This window comes from Setaria viridis, chromosome 6, assembly GCF_005286985.2.
Source record: "Setaria viridis chromosome 6, Setaria_viridis_v4.0, whole genome shotgun sequence".
Classification (NCBI taxonomy): Eukaryota; Viridiplantae; Streptophyta; class Magnoliopsida; order Poales; family Poaceae; genus Setaria; species Setaria viridis.
Window position 1 is genome coordinate 1,552,674 of NC_048268.2, and position 19,972 is coordinate 1,572,645.

General features: G+C 46.5%; 3 protein-coding genes across 3 annotated transcripts; 1 reads left to right on the forward strand and 2 right to left on the reverse strand.

Moving 5' to 3' along the window:
- Nucleotides 1–220: 220 nt before the first annotated feature.
- LOC117860109 (cytochrome P450 99A2) lies at nucleotides 221–2,109 on the forward strand. The gene is made up of 2 exons (XM_034743333.2): nucleotides 221–1,169; nucleotides 1,247–2,109. The coding sequence occupies exons 1-2, from the start codon at nucleotides 291–293 to the stop codon at nucleotides 1,874–1,876; spliced, it is 1,509 nt and encodes a 502-aa protein (XP_034599224.1). The 5' UTR covers nucleotides 221–290; the 3' UTR covers nucleotides 1,877–2,109.
- Nucleotides 2,110–8,999: 6,890 nt separating this feature from the next.
- Nucleotides 9,000–11,713, reverse strand: LOC117859637 (mitochondrial pyruvate carrier 4). The gene is made up of 6 exons (XM_034742799.2): nucleotides 11,560–11,713; nucleotides 10,704–10,803; nucleotides 10,176–10,274; nucleotides 10,016–10,068; nucleotides 9,486–9,559; nucleotides 9,000–9,393 (listed from the first exon to the last, which is right to left on the reverse strand). Exons 2-6 carry the CDS (start codon nucleotides 10,756–10,758, stop codon nucleotides 9,342–9,344), a joined length of 333 nt encoding a protein of 110 aa, XP_034598690.2. The 5' UTR covers nucleotides 10,759–10,803; nucleotides 11,560–11,713; the 3' UTR covers nucleotides 9,000–9,341.
- Nucleotides 11,714–15,549: 3,836 nt separating this feature from the next.
- On the reverse strand, nucleotides 15,550–19,424 carry LOC117860678 (probable protein phosphatase 2C 44). Its single transcript, XM_034744056.2, has 5 exons — nucleotides 19,164–19,424; nucleotides 17,269–17,520; nucleotides 16,829–17,111; nucleotides 16,587–16,741; nucleotides 15,550–16,167 (listed from the first exon to the last, which is right to left on the reverse strand). The coding sequence occupies exons 1-5, from the start codon at nucleotides 19,314–19,316 to the stop codon at nucleotides 16,027–16,029; spliced, it is 984 nt and encodes a 327-aa protein (XP_034599947.1). The 5' UTR covers nucleotides 19,317–19,424; the 3' UTR covers nucleotides 15,550–16,026.
- Nucleotides 19,425–19,972: the final 548 nt, after the last annotated feature.

Below are 19,972 nucleotides of genomic sequence, written 5' to 3' on the forward strand. Positions count from 1 at the left end.
TATAATTATAGCTCATGTTTAATCCTTCTAATTAGCATCCGAACATTCGATGTGACCTTGCTAAAGTTTAGCACTTCGTATCCAAACACCCTCTAAATCAAGTCATGGTTTCAGATCCCCCTAAATTAAATGTCATGGTTTCAGATCCCCTAAAATGTCATGGTTTCAGATTATACTAGAGGATATATATATGACTGAGCCATAAAACGGCAAAAGCTTATAAAAGGCCCTTAACTCTTGCTGTTCGTTCCCAGGCAAAACTGCAAAGTAAAATTCATCAAGCCATCGTCATGGAGCTAAGCGCAGCAACTCTTATCTTCCTCTCCCTCATCTCCCTGCCAATTTTGGCTACCTTGCTCAGCCGCAACTCCGCGCCAAGCCCCAAGAGGAAGCGGCCTCCAGGCCCAAGGAACCTCCCCTTGATTGGAAGCCTCCTCCACTTCCTCAAGTCGCATCCGCATGTTGCTCTCCGGGACCTGGCCAAGAAGCATGGCCCCGTGATGTTCCTCCGGATCGGCCAGATCGACACTGTCGTGATATCCTCGCCGGCGGCAGCGCAGGAGGTGCTCCGGGAAAAGGACGTCAACTTCGCGTCACGGCCGAGCCTTGTGGTCTCGGAGATCTTCTGCTATGGTAATCTCGATATTTTCTTTTCGCCGTACGGCCCGTATTGGCGGACTCTGCGCAAGCTCTGCACGGTGGAGCTCCTCAGTGGCAAAATGGTGCGGCAGTTCGCACCCGTCAGGGATGACGAGACCTTGTCCCTCGTTAGCAAGATCCAAGCTGCTGGCAATGGCGGTGAGCCTGTCAATCTCGCCAGGCTGCTCTTATCCTGCTCGAACTCGATCGTAGCAAAGGCATCATTCGGCCAGGCCTGCAGCAGCGAGCTCCAGGAGCAGTTCCTGTCGGCGGTTGATGTGGCGTTCAAGATCGGCGGGGGCTTCAGCACCGGGGACCTATTCCCATCGCTGTGGTTCATTGATGCCTTCACTGGGTTGAGGCGAAGGGTGCGGCGAGCACACAGGCAGATGGACACGTTCTTAGAAAAGATCATAGCTCAAAGTGAGGCGCAGCGAGGTGATTCTCTTGTGGGAGTCCTCCTCCGGATAAGGGACGAGGGGGAGCTTGAATTCCCCATCGACACAACAAATATCAAGGCCATTATACTGGTAATAGTTTAGCGCTGAATCACTCTAGATGCTTTAGCCCTTTTTCCATTCTTGTTCATGTAGTCTATTTCATTCAGGATATGTTCGCTGGAGGGACGGAGACGGTCTCCACAGCTGCAGAGTGGGTCATGTCTGATCTCATGAGGAACCCGGAGGTAATGGCCAAGGCACAGGCCGAGGTGCGACGAGTATTCGACAACAAGCGCCCACAGGACCATGAGGGCAAGATGGATGAGCTACACTACACTAAGATGGTGATCAAGGAGAGCATGAGGCTGAACCCAGTGGCGCCTCTGCTCCTCCCCCACCTTTGTCAAGAGACATGCGACATTAGTGGGTTCGAGGTCACCAAGGGTACCAGGGTCATGGTCAATACTTGGGCTATGGCAAGGAGCCCTGAGTATTGGCATGACCCGGAGAAGTTCAAACCGGAAAGGTTTGAGGATGACATGATTGACTACAAAGGCTCTCGGTTTGAGTACTTGCCATTTGGGACCGGGAGGAGAAGGTGCCCCGGTGATACCTTTGGGCTGAATGTGCTAGAGCTTATTGTTGCACGCCTTCTCTACTATATCGACTGGAGCCTCCCAGGTGGAATGCGGCCTGATGAGCTTGACACGGACATACTTGTTGGTGCAACAGTCAAAAGAAAGAACCAGCTGCACTTGGTGGCGTCACCATATAAGGTTGTTCCCGTGAAAAGCTGATCGATCGATCGAGTGTTTATTTGTAGGTGTCCAAAAAATATAAATAACCTTGGACAATGGCTTGACTCATGCTCCTTTGAAGTTACAAGTAGGACTTTTATTAGTAGATTAATTAGGAAGTCCCGCACAACATGACACATCGATCAATTTCTTCCATCAAAAGTTCAGTGTTTGTTATGAAGGTATTATTTATAATGGACCTAATAATATGCATGTTTAATTGTTGTCGACCACCGTCCTTGGTCATTGGATTCTGGGCGGGCATCAATGATCATCTCATGTGTAAACAATGTAAAGTGAGCCAGCCTGTGACACACGTTGTGCCTGGTTTGTGGTTTTCCTATTCACGTGGGGACCTTCTTGCGCTTGTTTATGAACGTGTTATCGGCTCCACATGTTGTTCATGCGCGCCCAGTAGGTGTTTTACACTACTAGGGAATGAACCTTTCGTCCACTCCCTTAGTATATCCAAATTTGAGGACCCTATCCGGTACTAAAGAGTTCCCTCGAGGCGCGTGCTATAGCTGGCCTTAATAATTTCCTCCACCTCCCTCCTTATCCATCCACCCCCTCTCTCCCTCAACTCACCCCCCCTTCCCCCCCTCTCCCTCAGCTCACCCGGCCCCCTCTCTCACCCTCTCCCTCCTCCACCAGCCTCCTCCCTCCCTCCCCTCTCCTCCCCTTCGCTCCCCCCTCCGCTCTGTCAATATACTTTGTATAATTGCATTTATAATGATGATTGATGAGAACAAATAAGTACATCACAACAACGAACATCCTTCATTCCTTTGCAAGTGCTAGCTGGTGATTCCTGAATATGATGATCTAATATATGTGGCATTCTGTTTTGCAGTAGAGTAGATACGACAAATGGTAGGCTTGGCTGTTCTGTACTTTAGCTCTGAAATCATGGAGCTGAACATGATTGGCAAATTGATGCCGGTGTTCCTGAAGAGTACGAGCAGTCCTAGAAAGAAGGTAGCTGACATGATGGTGATACATCAAGTTTTCAGGTGAGATTACGAAAGTATGAAATACAGTAGTTTATGGTGCTATCCTGAATTCATTCCTATTTCTTTTGCTAACATCTGAATGGATCTAAGGTATAGATGCTAGACAGTTTAGCCAAGATCAATATAAGGTGATAGGTGCTCTAATCTATTTTGAGAGGCCATACTTTTGTGGCACTGGAACTATTATCTTTTTGCAGCATATATCAATGTTTGTTTGTGTTCATTACTAACTATGGTTATTGAAGATTCTTGGTAATTTGCATTTGTGAGTGTTCTTCTTGCATATTTCCACGTGCTCTGCCAACCTGTTTCTTTTTATTGCTGCTGCATGTATACAGCGTTATTACTTTGCAGTTGCCTTAATAAAATTTGCAAGCTAATTTACCTTATGCTCGTTTTGTTTACCTGTTGCAGCAAGGTGGAAGTAGATGGAGGCGCTTCACCTCCAAGGAGCACAACGAAGCCTGTTACTGTCCAACTGTCCAGTTTGTCTACTTAGGATGGGACTACTATTTGTCAATCCATCCTTTTCCATTTTTCTGAATACTCATATTCGGTTGCTATGTTGGCTGAACTTCGTTCGCTGGACTTTCTGGACAGATGTAGAAACTAACACACCCACCCCACCGTCACCAATGCAAGCAGACATGCACATGAACACTGAACGTGTTGGATTTTGCAGCAAAATTAAAGTGTGTTTAGAATTGACTAAAACAAATTGAAGGAATTTATTGGTTTCTCTAACCAATCATGCATTTGTGTCGTTTTTATAGAGCATGGAAGTGAAGAACAATAAAACAAGAATATCAAACCTTTCACTGAACTGCTTGAAAGGTGAAGGTAGGGGGGCAGGGGTGGAGCTAAGCTTACGATAAAATTCCATTAGCCCTATAGAAACTACCATTCATATGTGTTAATGACCCTAGCGTGTAAAGGGTAATGACCCCGGTGGTGTTGTTGCCTAGCTCCGCCCCTATGTTACGGTGGAAAAGTTCAAGGAAGAAGTTAGGAGCTTTAATGAGTATTTCAATCAGGATTGTCTCTAGGACCGCCAAAGTTGCAGTTGTTTGTGATGGGTGCTAGCTTTTTAATTGTTTTCTTTGCATGTGCACCGTTTCCGCCCGCGCGACTGGATCGCCATGTCCCACTGTGCCTCGCCGTCGCGCTGTACGCCCCTCAACGTCGCCACCGGCGCCCGCGTCGACGTCGACTTCCCGGAGCTCTCCACCCATCACCGCCACTTCTGCTTGGCCGAGGACCTCCTCGTCCTGTGCGACAAGGCTAGTAATGCTATTCGCCTCCTCAATCCGCTTACACGAGTCCTTGTTGAATTCCCCGCCATTAGCGATGTCCGGGTCTTGACGGTCCCGACCGGTGCATACTTGTTCACGTACCGTGTCCAATTCAAGTTTCTCGATCCACCCTCGACGAAGGTCGACGTTCCCAATCCACCTGTCATCAAGGGCGCCGGCATCGACGACTCGACGTGCCCGCCCACCCTCGTGCTCTGCCTGAGGAATAAGCTGTCGCACGTGGTCTGCGCCAAGCCTGGCGACGGACACTGGGTGTCTGTCCATCACGGCGAGCAGCGTGTTGTTTTAGTGACCGCCCTCGGCGGGATCTTGCTCCAGTCCCTGTTGTCTTTCAGGGGACGCTGCTACTTCACGACGCCGAGGGGTGACATCATGACGGTGGATCTGGGTCCGATGACCAGCCATCGGTCACCCAAGAAGCCTCGCATGGTGTACCTGCACAGGGAGATGGCGCTCGGAGACCGAGTGGAAGCTGCATCCTACCTCGTCAGGTCCCACAACGACGACCGGATGCTCATGGTGCGCTATTCATTCTCGCGCCACGGTGACCTCACGGATGGAGATGGTAACCCACCAGTGAAAACGTTCATGTCCTGCGGTAATCCCTCTCGCATGGAGGTGTCGGAGATGGACATCGACGGGAGACGGCTGATCCCGTTGCACGGAATCGGTAACAGTGCGGCGGTGTTTGTCGGCGACACACACTCCATCATGCTGTCCACCGGCAAGTTTCCCAAGATCGCTGCCAACACGGTGTACATGAACTACTTCTGGCAGCGTGTTCGCCGCTTCGGTACCTACCAATTCGAGGATGGGACGACCACGCTGCCAAGAGATCTCCGCCGAAATAAGGAGGGGAGGGAGGAGGGTTTTTCCCCGTGTGCTTGTCACCTGGAATTGGATGATTATCTCATCTGCCACGTTCAAAAGCCTGCCAAGTTCCACAATATTCTATTTATTGATGGTTAATAGTGGAAATTGAAGATGCTTTCTTCTGCATTCGTGTCGTGGGTCGGTTAAGAGCTCATCTATGTATTATTTTGATAATGGATGTGTACTGTTTTTATGTTGGTTTGTTTATGTCAAATAGCTCTTCAGTTGTGATCTTTTATGAGAGCCACTCCCGATGAATTGCAACTCTGTTAAATCTCATTATGAATTGCAACTCTGTTAAATCTCATTATGAATTGCGCATGTTAGTGAACTGAATTGACTAGTTCTCCATGTATGTAGCTGATCGTGCGCATGTACTGTTAGGCAGTTAGACGTGGGCTTTCAGCCCTTGTACTCTCCTATATATGGACAACAGATTCATCGATGGAATACGTTGGCATTCCTAGAATCATATCCTACATGATATCAGTCTAACTCGCGATTGCCATGGATTCCTCCTCCTCTGGCTCCGCCGCTTCGTCCCCTCCGTCCTCCCCGGAACACGGCGTTCCTCAGGTTGTCACCAATCCAGCTCCTGCCTCCCAGGTCCAGATGATCAACATCAAGCCCCATGTGTCCCATGGTTCTTGAGTTCGACGCCGCCAACTATGGACAATGGCGCCTGCTTCCTCGCCGTCTTCGCCAAGTTCGGTCTCCTCGACTACATCAGCTCCTCCAACGCGCAAGGCACCTCTGATTGGGTGCAGAACGACTACTCCATCGTCTCCTGGCTCTACTGCACCATCTCCTCCGACCTCCGACACGGCGTATTCCCTGTGGCGTTCCATCCGTGGCCTCTTCCGCGACAACAGCGCCACCCGCTCCGTGTACAATGGCATTGAGTTCAGGAACATCCATCAGGGTGATCTGAACGTCATGGCCTACTGCACCAAGGCGAAGCTGCTCGCCGATCATGTAACACCCATGGACTCGTCTATGAACAGCAGGGTCCACGTGTAAGATAATTGAGTGAAGTCATAAAAGCCAACAGCTGCTAGAGAGAAGGGAATGAAAGAAATCAAATAGAAACTTATTCCCTTGCTTGTTCGTCCTCGGTGGCGGCGGCGGCGGCGATTCCATCTTACGTCATGGCGATCTCGTCAGCAGCTACAGGATAATTTATCCGGTTTGAGCTTGTTATCTTCCTCACGTCCCAGTCCTCACCGCCGGTGGCCTCGGGGTTGCGACAGATCAGCTGCATGATCTTGGCTCTCCGATGTCGGAATCGGATCTTGTCATCACGCTCCTACGCGGCCTCAGTACTCGTCTCCAACATATGATCCCCAAGCCTCACCGGGCCACGCGCTGGTGGCTAGGCCCGTCGCGGCTGGGATGCCACCCCACGATGCGGCAGCGTGGCCGGTCTGGGCGGCGCCGTCCGCCCCTATGGTTGTTGCGCCTCCAGGCGCACCGGGGAGTCCGGGTCATGCGCCCACCACCATGCCGGGAGGCACTCCCGCAGTGGCCAGAGGGCGCCTAGGAACCCGTCGGCGGACCTCCCGGCCACACGAACGAGGCGCCGCCAGCCCCTCCGCCGAACATGAACAGTGCGCCGTTGGCCGCATCCTGGAGCCCACCACCTGATCTGCCCCCTTCAGCCGCCGGAGCCCATTTTCCAGCCGTCGGAGGCGCATCCCCCTCATCCATTCCGCCCGCCGCCACTAGATGAGACCGTGAGAACGGGAGAGGAGTTGAGCGGTTTGGGAAGGAGGCAGTGGTAATTTGTCTGTAATTTTCACGAAGTCCAGGGGTAGTTTCGTAATATGGGGGGCGTGGATGGAGGGAAAGCCACGCGGGGCTGGTTTTTCTGGCTTCTCCTCCCCATTACAAATTGGAGAATGGCTTCACGGGTACTTCATGAGAGAAGCTGTTTTTTGGAAGGGTGTTTGGTACTGCTTTTCCAGAAGCCGCCCGAGAAGCTGTCTAATAAGCCCTGGACCCTTAATCTTTGACCGACGCTCTCTGAAGAGGTCAGGATGTCTGCTCTGCCATACCCTAAACCTACAGAGAGAGTCTGCTTATGTTGCACTCTCCATTCTCCACCCCGACCCCCAGCGGTTGTCTACTTGAAACGTTACTTGGTCCGATGCAGTCACTTGGCATCTTTTTGTGGACAAGAAGGCATGTGCGGTGACACCCTACGTGCGTTTGCATCTGTGTGACACTCCATTTAGTGCAGGACATGGTGGCCGCTGCCCGCCGCACTAACCTTTATTTGTGACAGACTGCGACGGACAGCGAAGCGATGGCCTTGCTGATGGGCAACCATCTCTAGTATCGGATTGCACAACCGGTACTAGAGGGGGGTTCCGAACCGGTACTAGAGGCGATATCCCTAGTGGTGAACTAAGGCTAATGTTTTGAGCAAGCATTGTATAGTACCTACGTTTTGTTGTGCAACATACAACATCGGCCACGCCACATTAAAGTCATGGCTGATGACTCGACTCTAGTCTATGAACAAGCAAGTGCGATACTGCGATCCTGTTTAACTTTCTTCCTTCCTTGGCGTTTATTTGATTTGCCATTCATCCATTTCCCTGTATGTACGAATCACAAGGATAATACTCTTTTTTTATAATACCCTCTCCGTCCCATATGTATCTAGAAAAAGTCAAAACGAATAATAATTTGAGATGAGGGGAGTAATTCACGAGGACATACTTGTGGGTGAAGTCAACGGGACAATAACCATTTCAAAGAAAGGGAAACACAAGTGGTCGGGAAGAAGGCCTGATATGGCAAGAAATAAATTGAACTCTGGTCAAGTCAACTTGAGCTAAGTAGGTTAGCGAGGCCTCCTTTCCCTATCGATCAACAGATGGGACCGCGCATTGGAGCTCTAGATATTCTACTCACGATTGGGTCAAAGTTTAATTACGTGTTGCTGCAAATGCAAGTTTGTCCTCCACTTTATTTCTGGGTCAAGTATTTGCAGCCAAGCAACGACTGTCGCGTCCAGGCAATCAGAATAGGAAAACCGGAAATAAACTCTGCATGTAGCATGATTCTGGGCCATGGAGCTGTAGTAAGCCATTGATGAGTCAGCTTTTCTTAAGAAAAACATTGATGAGGCTCCTCCAGCTAATGAGAACATTCCAGATCAGGCGTTGCGTGCTGGGATCGTTTATATGCGACGCTGATCCTCGTTGGCATCGGCCGATTGACGAGTACCGGAGTCACGGCGATCACCGGTCAGGATGCAACATCCCGTGATGCGACACCGAGGGCTGATGCCGGCGGCAGATCGGCCTCCAGGAGTGATTTTTCGCACTACGGATCAGAAACTAAGCTAATGCTGAGAATAACTAAGCTAATGCGGGGAACGGGGAAACGGGGATGGGATGCTTCCCCTTCCCTGTCCCCACCATCCCCGACGGGGGAGACTTTTTCACTGTTAAGATCCCCGTGGGGGTAAAAGCTCTACCATCCCCATCCCCTAATGAGTGAATTCCCCGCGGGGAATCGGGGAACGGGGCCGTTAAATCTGCAGAAGTCAACGAACAAACAATACCACTGTCCACTGGCCAGGATTCTTCACAAGTTGACATGCCTGGGATCAGGGGGCAACGAACGAACCCCCCGGAAATAGGTAGGCATGCCGGCCAATTCGGTCTCTTCTCTTGTGCCATGCTTTCTGGAGAAGCACCCATGCATGTGCTCATTCCTTTGTGTCACCGTCTTGCCTGGTCACATGAATTGCATGCACATTTACCAGTATCTCTGGGAGAAGTCGCTGAATCAGAGAGAATTGTGGCCAAATTTTGCAAATGAAATATGGACATGAGAGGCTAATTTCTACAACCACAACCTGCAATAGAAAAAAAGAAATGTTTCTTCGCTGAGGAGTACCCTCACTATCCATGGACAACAACTCAGCTTCATAAATCATAACAAAACGAGCATCTTCACGGTGAAGGGTACCAACACCTCTGAACACTGGGTTATGACCAATCCGCTTAGCAAATGATTTCCAAATTACTAGCGAGCAAAAGATTGACTGAACAAAAGCAAAGCGGAAGATGCATGTGCATGACTTTTCTTTTTGGCAGAAAGTTCACTTTGATCTGCTCATGACTTTAGAACAAGAAAACATCTAGAAGAAGATTCATGTCCTGGATTGAAAGGTCCTTGCAGCCCCGGAAAATAAAGACCAACTCCAAGACTTCAGGCTCTTCAATCGGTTATTATTGTCTGTTGTTGTCATTATGCTTCCAGTTGTGGAGCAGCATCCTTCTCATCAGATAAGTAATCTTGCCTGCAAAGGAGATTGACAAATAAACCATGTCATCTTGCCACTGGACACATCAACAGCAAGAAGAAACTTGATGGCTTGGCTTTGGGACAAACCTTATCTTCCGTGAAAGCTGATAAAGGCCCGTACCAGCCATTGCAACGTTAACACTGAAAAGATTCCAGTTTTTCTGAAACAATATAACAACCCATGGCAATCAGATAAGCAGCAATTAACATGAAAGGACAACATTACAACCCAGTTTTTTTCTTTAAAAAAATGTGTGAGAATTTCGCTTCTGAAATATCAGCTCATTTCAACAAGAACAAAACCAGAACAAGATATATAAAGAATCAGTAAGGTGAAAAGTTTTGGTTATCAGTTAAAAGTTCAAACTCCTAAGAACAGAGATTGCTCTTTGCTAGGATGATGAGTACTGCAGAACTCAACATGTGACAAGCAAACTGATCATCATTGCATTTCAAGGAGGAACATAAAAAAAATACATCACAATATTAATAGAAGAATGTATATATTTGATGCAAGAAAGGTCAAGTTTAAAAGTTACTCTACATCACCTTGTGCGTTTCAGTACCTAATTCTAGTACCATGGACAAGTACCACTACCAGATACTGATGGGCTTACCGGTGTGATCACCAAGCTGTATCTTGACCAAATGAGTCCAGTGCAAGCAACAGCTGAACACCACGCAAAAGAGTAAGCATACCAGAATTACACAAGAATGCACTGTAAACTAATGGCCATGTTATCTTAAACTTAAACTGATTGGGTAACTGAAACATACCAACTTGTTGAGGATAAGATATCTTTTCAGGTGGCTTAGCAAAGTCAGCAATGTTGGCAATGCTGATACCCCATTTGAATGTCGGCGCCCAGAAGTGAACTGCAGTGATGGTCAGATTGAAGTCACAGGCCGTAGGGATAATTTGTTAAGCGCACTAAGCATCACATTATTGACAAATGAATGCAAAAAAGTATCGGCCATTTTTGTTAGAACATGCTTCGCACTTTTGCAGTACCAAGCACATTACATTTCCCACTACAGATGCCAGTGTAATAGTAAGTTCATATGTTCGGTATTAAATACCACCGGGAATTAAGCATGATTAGCAATATTGGAATTGGCACAGGCTAGGAAGACACGTTTAGTCGTTATATATCTTATCATTGTGCAAGATCAAACCAAAGCACAGTGCATGATCAGTAATGATAAAGAGAACATTACACAAAATGAGAGATGCCATTGTTCTTTGTTCATTGTTTCACGGACAGATCAGCAATGACAGATAAAATCCCAGAGAAAAGAACTCACTGGTCTTGGGGCCAGCAGGATGGTTCCAAAAGGCCTGAAGCTTTGTAGCAGCCATTGAAACTATTGGACAGTTCCCTGACTCTTTGGGTGATTTCACAATCTGCGGTCCCCATGCAAGCAGGAAAACAAAATAATGTCTCATGAGCTTTTCATCATAGTTTAACAATAAATGCTTCAAGAAAGTAACTATCATACTAGTATTGGGCATAGGGAAAATATATCAAGAACATGATGGTACAGCAGTTTTTGCAGTCTTAAGAGATAAATTGCTGATATAATGGTGGCGCCCGAAAATCAAAATGTCCAGAATACAAGAACCCTGGAGTGCCGCAGTTCCAAACTTCCAATACCCAACGAGTCCCATCAACAATGTTTTATAACAAGCAACAGGGTTTTTCCAAACTCTGTACACGCTATACAACAAGCAACTTGGAATTCAGTAGTGGTACAGGGGCGGTCTCATCACTTTTCCATGGGCAGAATTCTAGCTGTATAAAAGTCAAAGGAACAGCAACTCCGGGAACGAACTGGCACTAACAGATGGTACTACGGCCTGGGTTAATTCAGCGAGCAATACTGCGTATCCAGGTATCAGGTGCTGCGGCCGCTTCAGCTAACGGAAAATGTTAGGGAAAATAAACAGGGCGCTAGCGCAACGACCTAACCAGAATCAAATCCGCCGCCGGCTGCAACGTCCGGAACCCCACCCCACCCCACCCCACCCGCCGGGAACAACCCAGGCCGGGCGGTCCCAGAACGATCGGCGCAGGCGCCCTCCGCGCCGCGAACCCGGTACGGTAGACCAGAGCTGGATATGCGAAGGAAGGGATAGGAGAGGTGAGGGGGGGCGGGTTACTTTACGCTTGCTTCGCCTCCGGGCTCCGGCGACGGCGGAGGTCAGCGGGGGAGGGGATGGCTCGGTCGGTCGGCGGCGGCGGTCTCCCTTGGGAACTGAATCGACCTGCCGCTGGGGTGGGGTTGTTGAGGGTGATAGACTGAGAGGCCGTGGGGCCCAGCCCACCAATATCCTATGCATTCCTCCCTCCTCGCGCATCAGCCGTCGGATCGGGGAGGGACGGACGAGATGGGTCCTGCCGTGCAGTGTGGACCACACCACCGGGCCAGCTTTCTACTCCGTATACTAGTAGTATATTTTTTTTCCGAATCAGATGCTACGTATGCTTACATACACGGACGCACACTTACCCCCTGCAAATACACGCATGCACCCCTACCCTTATGAGCACCTTCGAATTGAGATAGGAAATTCTTGAGATTGATAAAGCCACCACTGGCGCCTCACTATCGACGAGCACGTCATCTATCATTGAAAAAATAACGTTAATTAAATCTTAAAATAAATTTAGAAAAATACGAGCACCAGTGTCGAGTGGAGAACTCGAACCTTGCTGAGAAGTCTCAGGTTCCACCAGCTCGCACTAGTAGTATATTTATAGGAGTATACGCAATGCACACCCATATCCTTCTACCCATTGGATGGGATAACAACTTGGTTTAATCTGGAGTGGTTGTAATCATGGAGTAAGTAAACAAACAGTGAGCCGATTGTACAAGACAGTCCAGCTACTGGTCAAGGCAGTAGCGCCATTGTCTGCGCATTCAGGTTTGTTTAGCACGATATAGATAGCCGCCGTAGTGGCATCAGTCGTATATCAGACAAAAAGGAAAATAACAAAGCTAGCACTTTCATCTGAAAAAAGAAAAACTATTGAAATGACCTGGGGTTCAAACTTTTTATTTTAGTTCCGTGTATAGGTCCATGTAAGCTTCTAAAAGTTGAGATGCGAAATTCAATCCAGCAAAGTTCAAATGAAAATGATAAATTCTAGGTGCATGTGGATAAGTGCGTTAGGGTGACTACAATGTTGTGGAAGAGGGAATATAATATTCCATTCAACCCTCTTATCCCATTGTGGAAGTGGTCTATAAGGAAGAAATAGTAAAAACTACCCATAGCACTATAGACATACCACAAGATAATAAAATAGCATATGTGTACACTGCAACAATAAACAAAGAAGATAGTTGGCAAGCAAAATTCATGAGAATTTTTCTTTTGGCACCTCAAATTTGTTATCTTTTACGAATTCTCACAAAACAAATTTGCACCTCAACTTTTGTGACAAAAGTACATAAATGGATGCACTGCAAGATGTGCATCTTTTAAATTTTTTCAAGAACTTCAAGCTTTGTATTAGATGGTTTTCATGCACGTTTCCACCAAATAGAAGCTTCCCCTCGTCTTATCGTTTGTCCGTTTGGAATAAGATACTCCTACCTTTTCTTTACATAGAGCGTATTACGAAAGATCAAGCTTTAAATGTTTTGATAAAAGAATATATACATATTTAGGTCTAAAAATTATACCTAAAGATTCATATTTCACGTATCTTCAATATGATATTGATTTTATAATAGCTGATATTATACTTTAGAAGAATTAATGTTCAAAGTTTTTTACGCTAATTTTATCAAATGCTAATACACACCTTAAAGAAGATATGAAGTACTCCCTCCGTTCCAAATTGTATGCGGTTTGGTTCTTTTAGATTTATAAATATTATTATACATCTAGACATATACTATATCTAGATGCATAATAATATCTTTGAAAAAAAAATTAAAACGACCTACAGTTTGGAACGGATGGAGTACAAGTCCGTATGAAATGAAGGTACTACAATTTCTACTTAGCCGCCTAATTAGAATCTATCACAGCTGTGGACAAACTAAACAAAAGACTACGCAACAAGCATTTAATTGTTTTTCATCTGGATCTTGAATGGGCCCGGCCCTATCCGTGCCCAGGACATGCCCGCCCACCCCCATAGTCCATCCCGATCCGCACACCGTTCGTTCCTTCTGCCAGCCGACGCTCCTCCCATTCACGCCCCGATCGGGCGGGCCCTCGGCCACCTCAGGTATCTCCCTCGACGAGATCATGCTCTCCGCGTTCAAGTCGCTCGCCGCCGCGTCCGGGCCGGGGCTGCCCGCAGTCGTCGCCGGCCGGCCGGGGAGCTCCATGGCGTTGCGATCTTGCGCGGCTTCAGGCCGGGCCGATCCATTCGTGTCCTATGGGCTCGATCATCACTACCTCTGCCAACGCCGGGGACGACGCGCTCTGCTGGACTGCTGGGCGCTGGCGCTGTTTGACAGAATGCCTCGACGAGATGTCGTCGTGTCCTGCAACTCGCTGATAGCATCGTACGTACGCTAGACACACACTACCGAACAAAGAGAATATACAGCAGTTTAAGTGAAACAAATCGAATATGAATGCTACTATATACTCCCTTCGTTCATAAATATATGATGTTTAGGACAAACAAATTAGTTCATTTTTAAATTAACTAGCTTGTCCTAAACGTCATGTATTTTAAGGACGGAGGGGGAGTATTTCAGAAGTCAATACAACGCCTACCACATGTGGTTTGCAATCACTACCTATCCGGGCGGCATGCTTAGACATTGTAACAGCCTCAAAAGTCTCAACTACCATGCCAGCATGAGCATGCAAGCAGCAAGGACGGCAGTGAAAGCTAAGTTATCTGGACTAGTGCCAGCACTGATCAACTCATCGAGCAGGAGCAGTGCCTCTGCAGGTTCTTCCCCATGGGCAGCGACGGCTGGTATGATTGATGTCCATACAATTTTGCTTCTATCACCAATTCAGACACCCTCAGAGCTCCCATAAAAACTCCATCCTTTGAGTGAGCATCGATCAACACACTCACAACACTGATATTCTGGTCATAGTTCTTTCTGATAGCATACCCATGAACTTGCTTAAATTCCCAGCTGCATGCAGAACAAAGGAACTACTGAAGGAATGATGATTGCAAGTGTGTTGTATTTCCTTCTCTATTAATTAATACAAACCCGGCAATCTCTGCCGGGCCTTTAGTTTCAAAAAAAAAAAGGATGATTGCAAGTGTGGCTGAATTAGGTAGCATGCCAGAACAAATAATCTCATGCAATCGTCCAAATGCTTGTTTGAGCATCTGCTTGCCAGAAAAGCTCCATTCCCTAGTTAACATGGCCATGGGTTCATGTACCGAGTGATAATGCAACTGTAATTGACTGAATCTTTCTTAGGCATCCGTTAGAACAATTCCCTGCTTGCATACCGCAGCCGCCTAATATTTGGCATAAAAACCAAATATTGAGTTCCACACTACCATCAGCATGAACCCGTGTTAACTCTTGGAATCCAGGCAGGCATTCCCGGTACCATCCTGCACGGGTATACGACGATCTCAACGAGTTGCAGGCTATGATGTCTCGCTGGGGCACTTCGTCGAACACCTTGTGAGCAGTCGAGCAGAGCATGTGACCCCGACGTTCGCATAGGCAGTGATGAGTCCACTGGACACGAACAGGTCGGCCCTGAAGCCACGAAGGATAGATCGGGACGCCGAGCAGCTCTCAGACTGCGGATGGCACAAATGAGCTCGCCGCCGCCGCCGCCCTCGCTCGGTCGATCTCCTCACACGAACATGTCGGGAAGAAGGAACAACGGTGAATGCGGATAGTGATTGACGATGGGTGGGTGGGCGAGCATGCATGGGCTGGGCTGGGCACGGGTAAGATCAGGCTCATTCGGGACCCAGATGAAAGCACCTAAAGAATGTTAATTAAACTACGGGCTGCTTTAAGATTCGTGCAAGAATTTAAAAGAGGAGTGCTGGAGCAGTTCTCATCACTAGTTTAAAGTATCTACTACAACTTCTACAACAACAAAAAAATTTCACCCATGCATGCTACATTAATTTTGAAGTTACCAGCAGTTTCAAAGGCACAGCTGACGCCAATGACAGAGGCTGCATAATAAAACACCAGAGAAAAGCCATCCAACATTAGCTCTGGCTCCATTCGGACGTGAATGGCAACGGTACTTCATCTCAAATTCTGAAGTGTACATATTCACATCAAACACACACGAGTCACTAAAAACAACAATCAAACTAGCACTACCAAGTCTTACATATACAATCTGTACCGTCTTTGCATCTTTGGGCAGTTTATTTTCTTGTCTCCGGCCCAACAGTATATATTTGCTTCTAACGTGTATACATATATGCACATAAAAGAAACAGCCTGAACAGGCTGCAAACACCCAACCCAACAGTTTTTTCCTTTGGTCAAGAACCTGCCCACATCTTCGGTCCCGAGCTGCCCACAGATCCAGAGTTCACCAGCTACAATGTACACAGACCTGGTATAGGAGGAGAAGACCATTCCGTGGATGCAGATAAGGAGAAATGCGAAAAGGCCCACACTAGTGAGATGGATGGTCCGAGACTCAGCATCGGAACCGGATGACGATGCACGAGATATCGTCCTTGCTCATCCTCCCCAGGGCCTCGGATGTTAGTCGCTTCGCTGCTGTTTGTGGGTCCTTGGTCGACTTCACCAGATCAACAGCTTCTTGGTTCTTCATTACCTTTACCCAGCAAAGACACAGACAAACAACAGATTTATAAGCACACTTTTAGGAATATAAATCATAATTATACATGGCTCCACGTGTTAATTTGTTGCTCAGGCATATCTATTTGTGTTTAACATACGACAAGAAATAGCAGTATTTTAACTGGATCACTAATCAAAGCTACTACGATTTGGCCCATCTTAACCAAGTGACAGATCAGCTAATTGGTCTTACGAAATTGCAATTTTTCTGCTCAGAAAGTTTTTCTTGTCTTTCGCAATAAAAAAGGTAAATATAAACTAATGGATAAGAAAACAATAAGAAAAAAATTTATGGATTGATTTCCCAAATGAAAATGTCAATGTGTGGTCACAAATTCTGTACTATGGAAGGTGATATCATAAAGTGAAATTGGCGGAGAAAACACATACCTTCCACAATCCATCACTGGCAAGTATGACAAATTCTACACTCGGATTTATCTGTATATGCTTAACATCCGGTTCTGAGCTCAAGTGCGCCTTGAGGCTCTGATCACCAAAAGCTCTTGCAACGGCAAGTTGGCCATTTACACGAGGAACGTCACCTATCAGCAACTAGAAAATGCATTGAGACAGTTTACATTGCGATAGGATAAAACAACGATGAAATAGTTAGGCAACTAGATGCTTACCGGGGAAAGTAGAAACAAAACCACCTTGCTTTTCAATCCTTTTTCGTTCATTAGTTGTATGGGGTTCATGATCAACGGTAAGCTGATTAGCAGTACCTCTTTCACACACAACAGCTCTTGAATCACCTATATTTGCTATCCACATATCTTTACCATCAACTACAATAGCAGTAACTGCTGTTGAACCGCCTGGTCCTAGTTGTTTAGAATTTTCCAGAATATATTTGTTTGTAGAGCTGTATGCATTTTTAATGGATTCTTGAGGGTCTGACCAGAAGAGAGGCTGTAAATACCATAAATCGGAAACAGGATGAGTACCTTCGTAGAGGAAATGTCATAAATTGAAATTGCATAAGTTTCTTTCAGTATGTTTTACATGGAAATTACATAAATGTAGTCATGTTTTACATGGAAAATACACAAGAAAATGAAAATCTTACCTCTTTCAGTATGTTGTTAAAAAGATTAGCTTTCAAATAACTGGCCACGCTATCTCCCAAATGGCCATCATAAATGGCAAACAGACCAAGTTCATGATCATTTTCATATCTGTACTCTGCTACGTGGTAGTCTTCCATGTCATGGCCAGATCTTCCTTCCACTAAGTGAAATCCATGTGTTACTTTGTTGCTCGACAACTTACTTTGTCCTTTTCCAGTATCAGATGATGATGAACTGAGACACGCTGCAGTCTTTAGAGTACATGTAAGAAAACAAAGGTTACATCAACAGATTCATTTTAAATCGCTAGCAATTGTTAAAGCACTGATGGAACACAACAAAGAAAAGGAATCCAAGTGTGAAAGTATTAACATTTACAATGAAAATGAAGTTTATAATGTCATAAAAATAGTTGATGAAAATTAATATTCTGATTACTATATAATTATCATGAAAATTGAAGTGTTCACTATAGGATCTTGGACTTGGATTGGATCATCTGGAAACAGAGAAATGACTGTATTTTCTAACAAATCAAACCCAGGTTTCAAAAGTGGAAAAATGACTTCTTCCGTTTAGTCTCCCTTCAACTGCACAGAATGAATGGTACACTAGAGCTATTTATCTTCCTGGCTAAATGCCCTTTTATAGCTTTGGCCATAGTTGGTGCATGTTCCCTTAGTCTTTTTATTTTCTGGCCTTTTGACACCATGTACAGTTTTTCTTTTCCGTTTTTATTCCTGTATATAATATATTTACCAATTACCACTAGGGGCTTCCCCTACTGTTTCTGCTCAAAGGAAAAAAAAAAGTACACCATAGCCTCACTAGTTATTGTGAAGGAGCTTGCCAGCGTAGGTGGGAAGAGAAAATCATCGAAGATATCAGCTGAGACAGGCCCAGTACTAGTTTGACAAAATGGAAACTGGGAGTTGTATGTTTTGGGAGTTCCAAAAGAAAAAAAACATTTTGAGAGATGGTTATAATTATTCATCCCTAATGTTAGGCATGGTTAAATCCTGATGGTTGTGCAGATGTTTCTCATCCATTAATGCAACAATTTGGGACACAGACGACCACATTCACCGCCCTATCTTCTACATATAGGCATGTGCTGGGTTGACAAACATATATGTGGCATTCATAAATCCAACAGATCCATCATAGCCCATAGACCCCTACTGAAACATGACACTCAGATTCAGAGTTACTCCTTATACAGTTATACCTAACACGGTAACACCAAAAGCTGCTATATTGCAGTTTCAATTTCAGAAACCCTGAAGGCTAGCTGAAAATCTAGAACTGGAATGCATCAAGATTTGAGAAGCCTCACTTCTGCGATTTGCCACTCTGACAAGAATGATTCATAGCAACTACACCCCAAACCCAGCTCTTTATCGCAGCACGTGTGGCTTACTGGCTTTGCAGCGTTCTTGTGCAGGCTCAGGACTAGGCAAGCTAACGCTTGCCCACCAGCATCGGATCCTACCCAGTGTAAGGCTCCTCCAAGGTAAGTAGCCCTCTTCAGTCTTCCCCCACCCTCATGACCAAGCTAACGATCAATCCCCGTCCTACGTCCGAGCACCCCCAATCGGAAGTCGCTTCATGTCCTGGACGCACAGCTTGCTCTGAGCCGGCCGATGGCACAGACCACCCGCCCGCGCGAGGAGCAAAAGCTAGCAAATTAAAAGCTTGAACCTTTCTGAGGAAGTGAACTTAAAGCAACTTTCCTAAATTAGCACTCAGGGCGTACAGTAACATCATGTAGGCTCGCGAATTCAAGGGTCTCGTCCCGCAATCGGGCGAGGCCAGCGAGCTAGCCAGCCGGCGGCAGCCGGCCTCGCCGGCGCCGGGGAAGCAAAAAAGGATAACAGAGACAGCTGGTTATTACCATGAGCATGTTGAGGATGTCGGGCCGCCTCTTGCTGCGGTGGATGCGGAGCCCGCCCCCGGCCGCCGGGCCCGACGGCGACGACGAGGAGGAGGAGGAGCAGGACGCCGACGCCGACGGCGGCTGGCTGTCCGCCGCCTGCCCGCCGATCATGGCCGCCCGCCGCCGCAAAAGGACTTCTTGGGTCGGTCTCCTCGGTTCCCTCCAGTGGCTCTACTTTACATCGGCGTGTCCGTGTCCTTGCTCCCGTGAATTTCATTTCTTTCCCCCCATCTCTCTCTCTCTCTCCTATGTCTCTGTTCATGAGTTCCTTGTGGTTAACGGGATAATTAATTCCGGCGTGGCCACATCAGATAATTAATTCCGTCTATTAAAAAAAGATAATTAATTCCGTAAAGCCTCATCTTTTATGGTTCACAGTCTTGACCCTATGGACATGACAGCATTGGTAGTACAATTTCAAATTGTAGGTTGTTTTAATTTTTTAATTTATAGATATTATCCTGCACTTAGACATACACTGTATTTAAATGTATAATAATATCTATGAAAAAAAACTAAAACGATGTACAATTAGTGCATGAAAAAACTTCTGCTTTATTTTTTTTTTTTTGCTTTTTATAAAGTAGGGGGCCTCCTTTGCTTAGTTGGAACCATGGAGGTGCCGTGCGCAGTAAGCTGAAACAAAGCGACCGGTTCCCTCCGTTCACAAATACTTCACTTCCGGCACGATCCGGTCAAAACATTGACCACCAATCACTTTCAAAACTTATCATACGCGTAGACATTTCATGAAAAATAGTTTCACA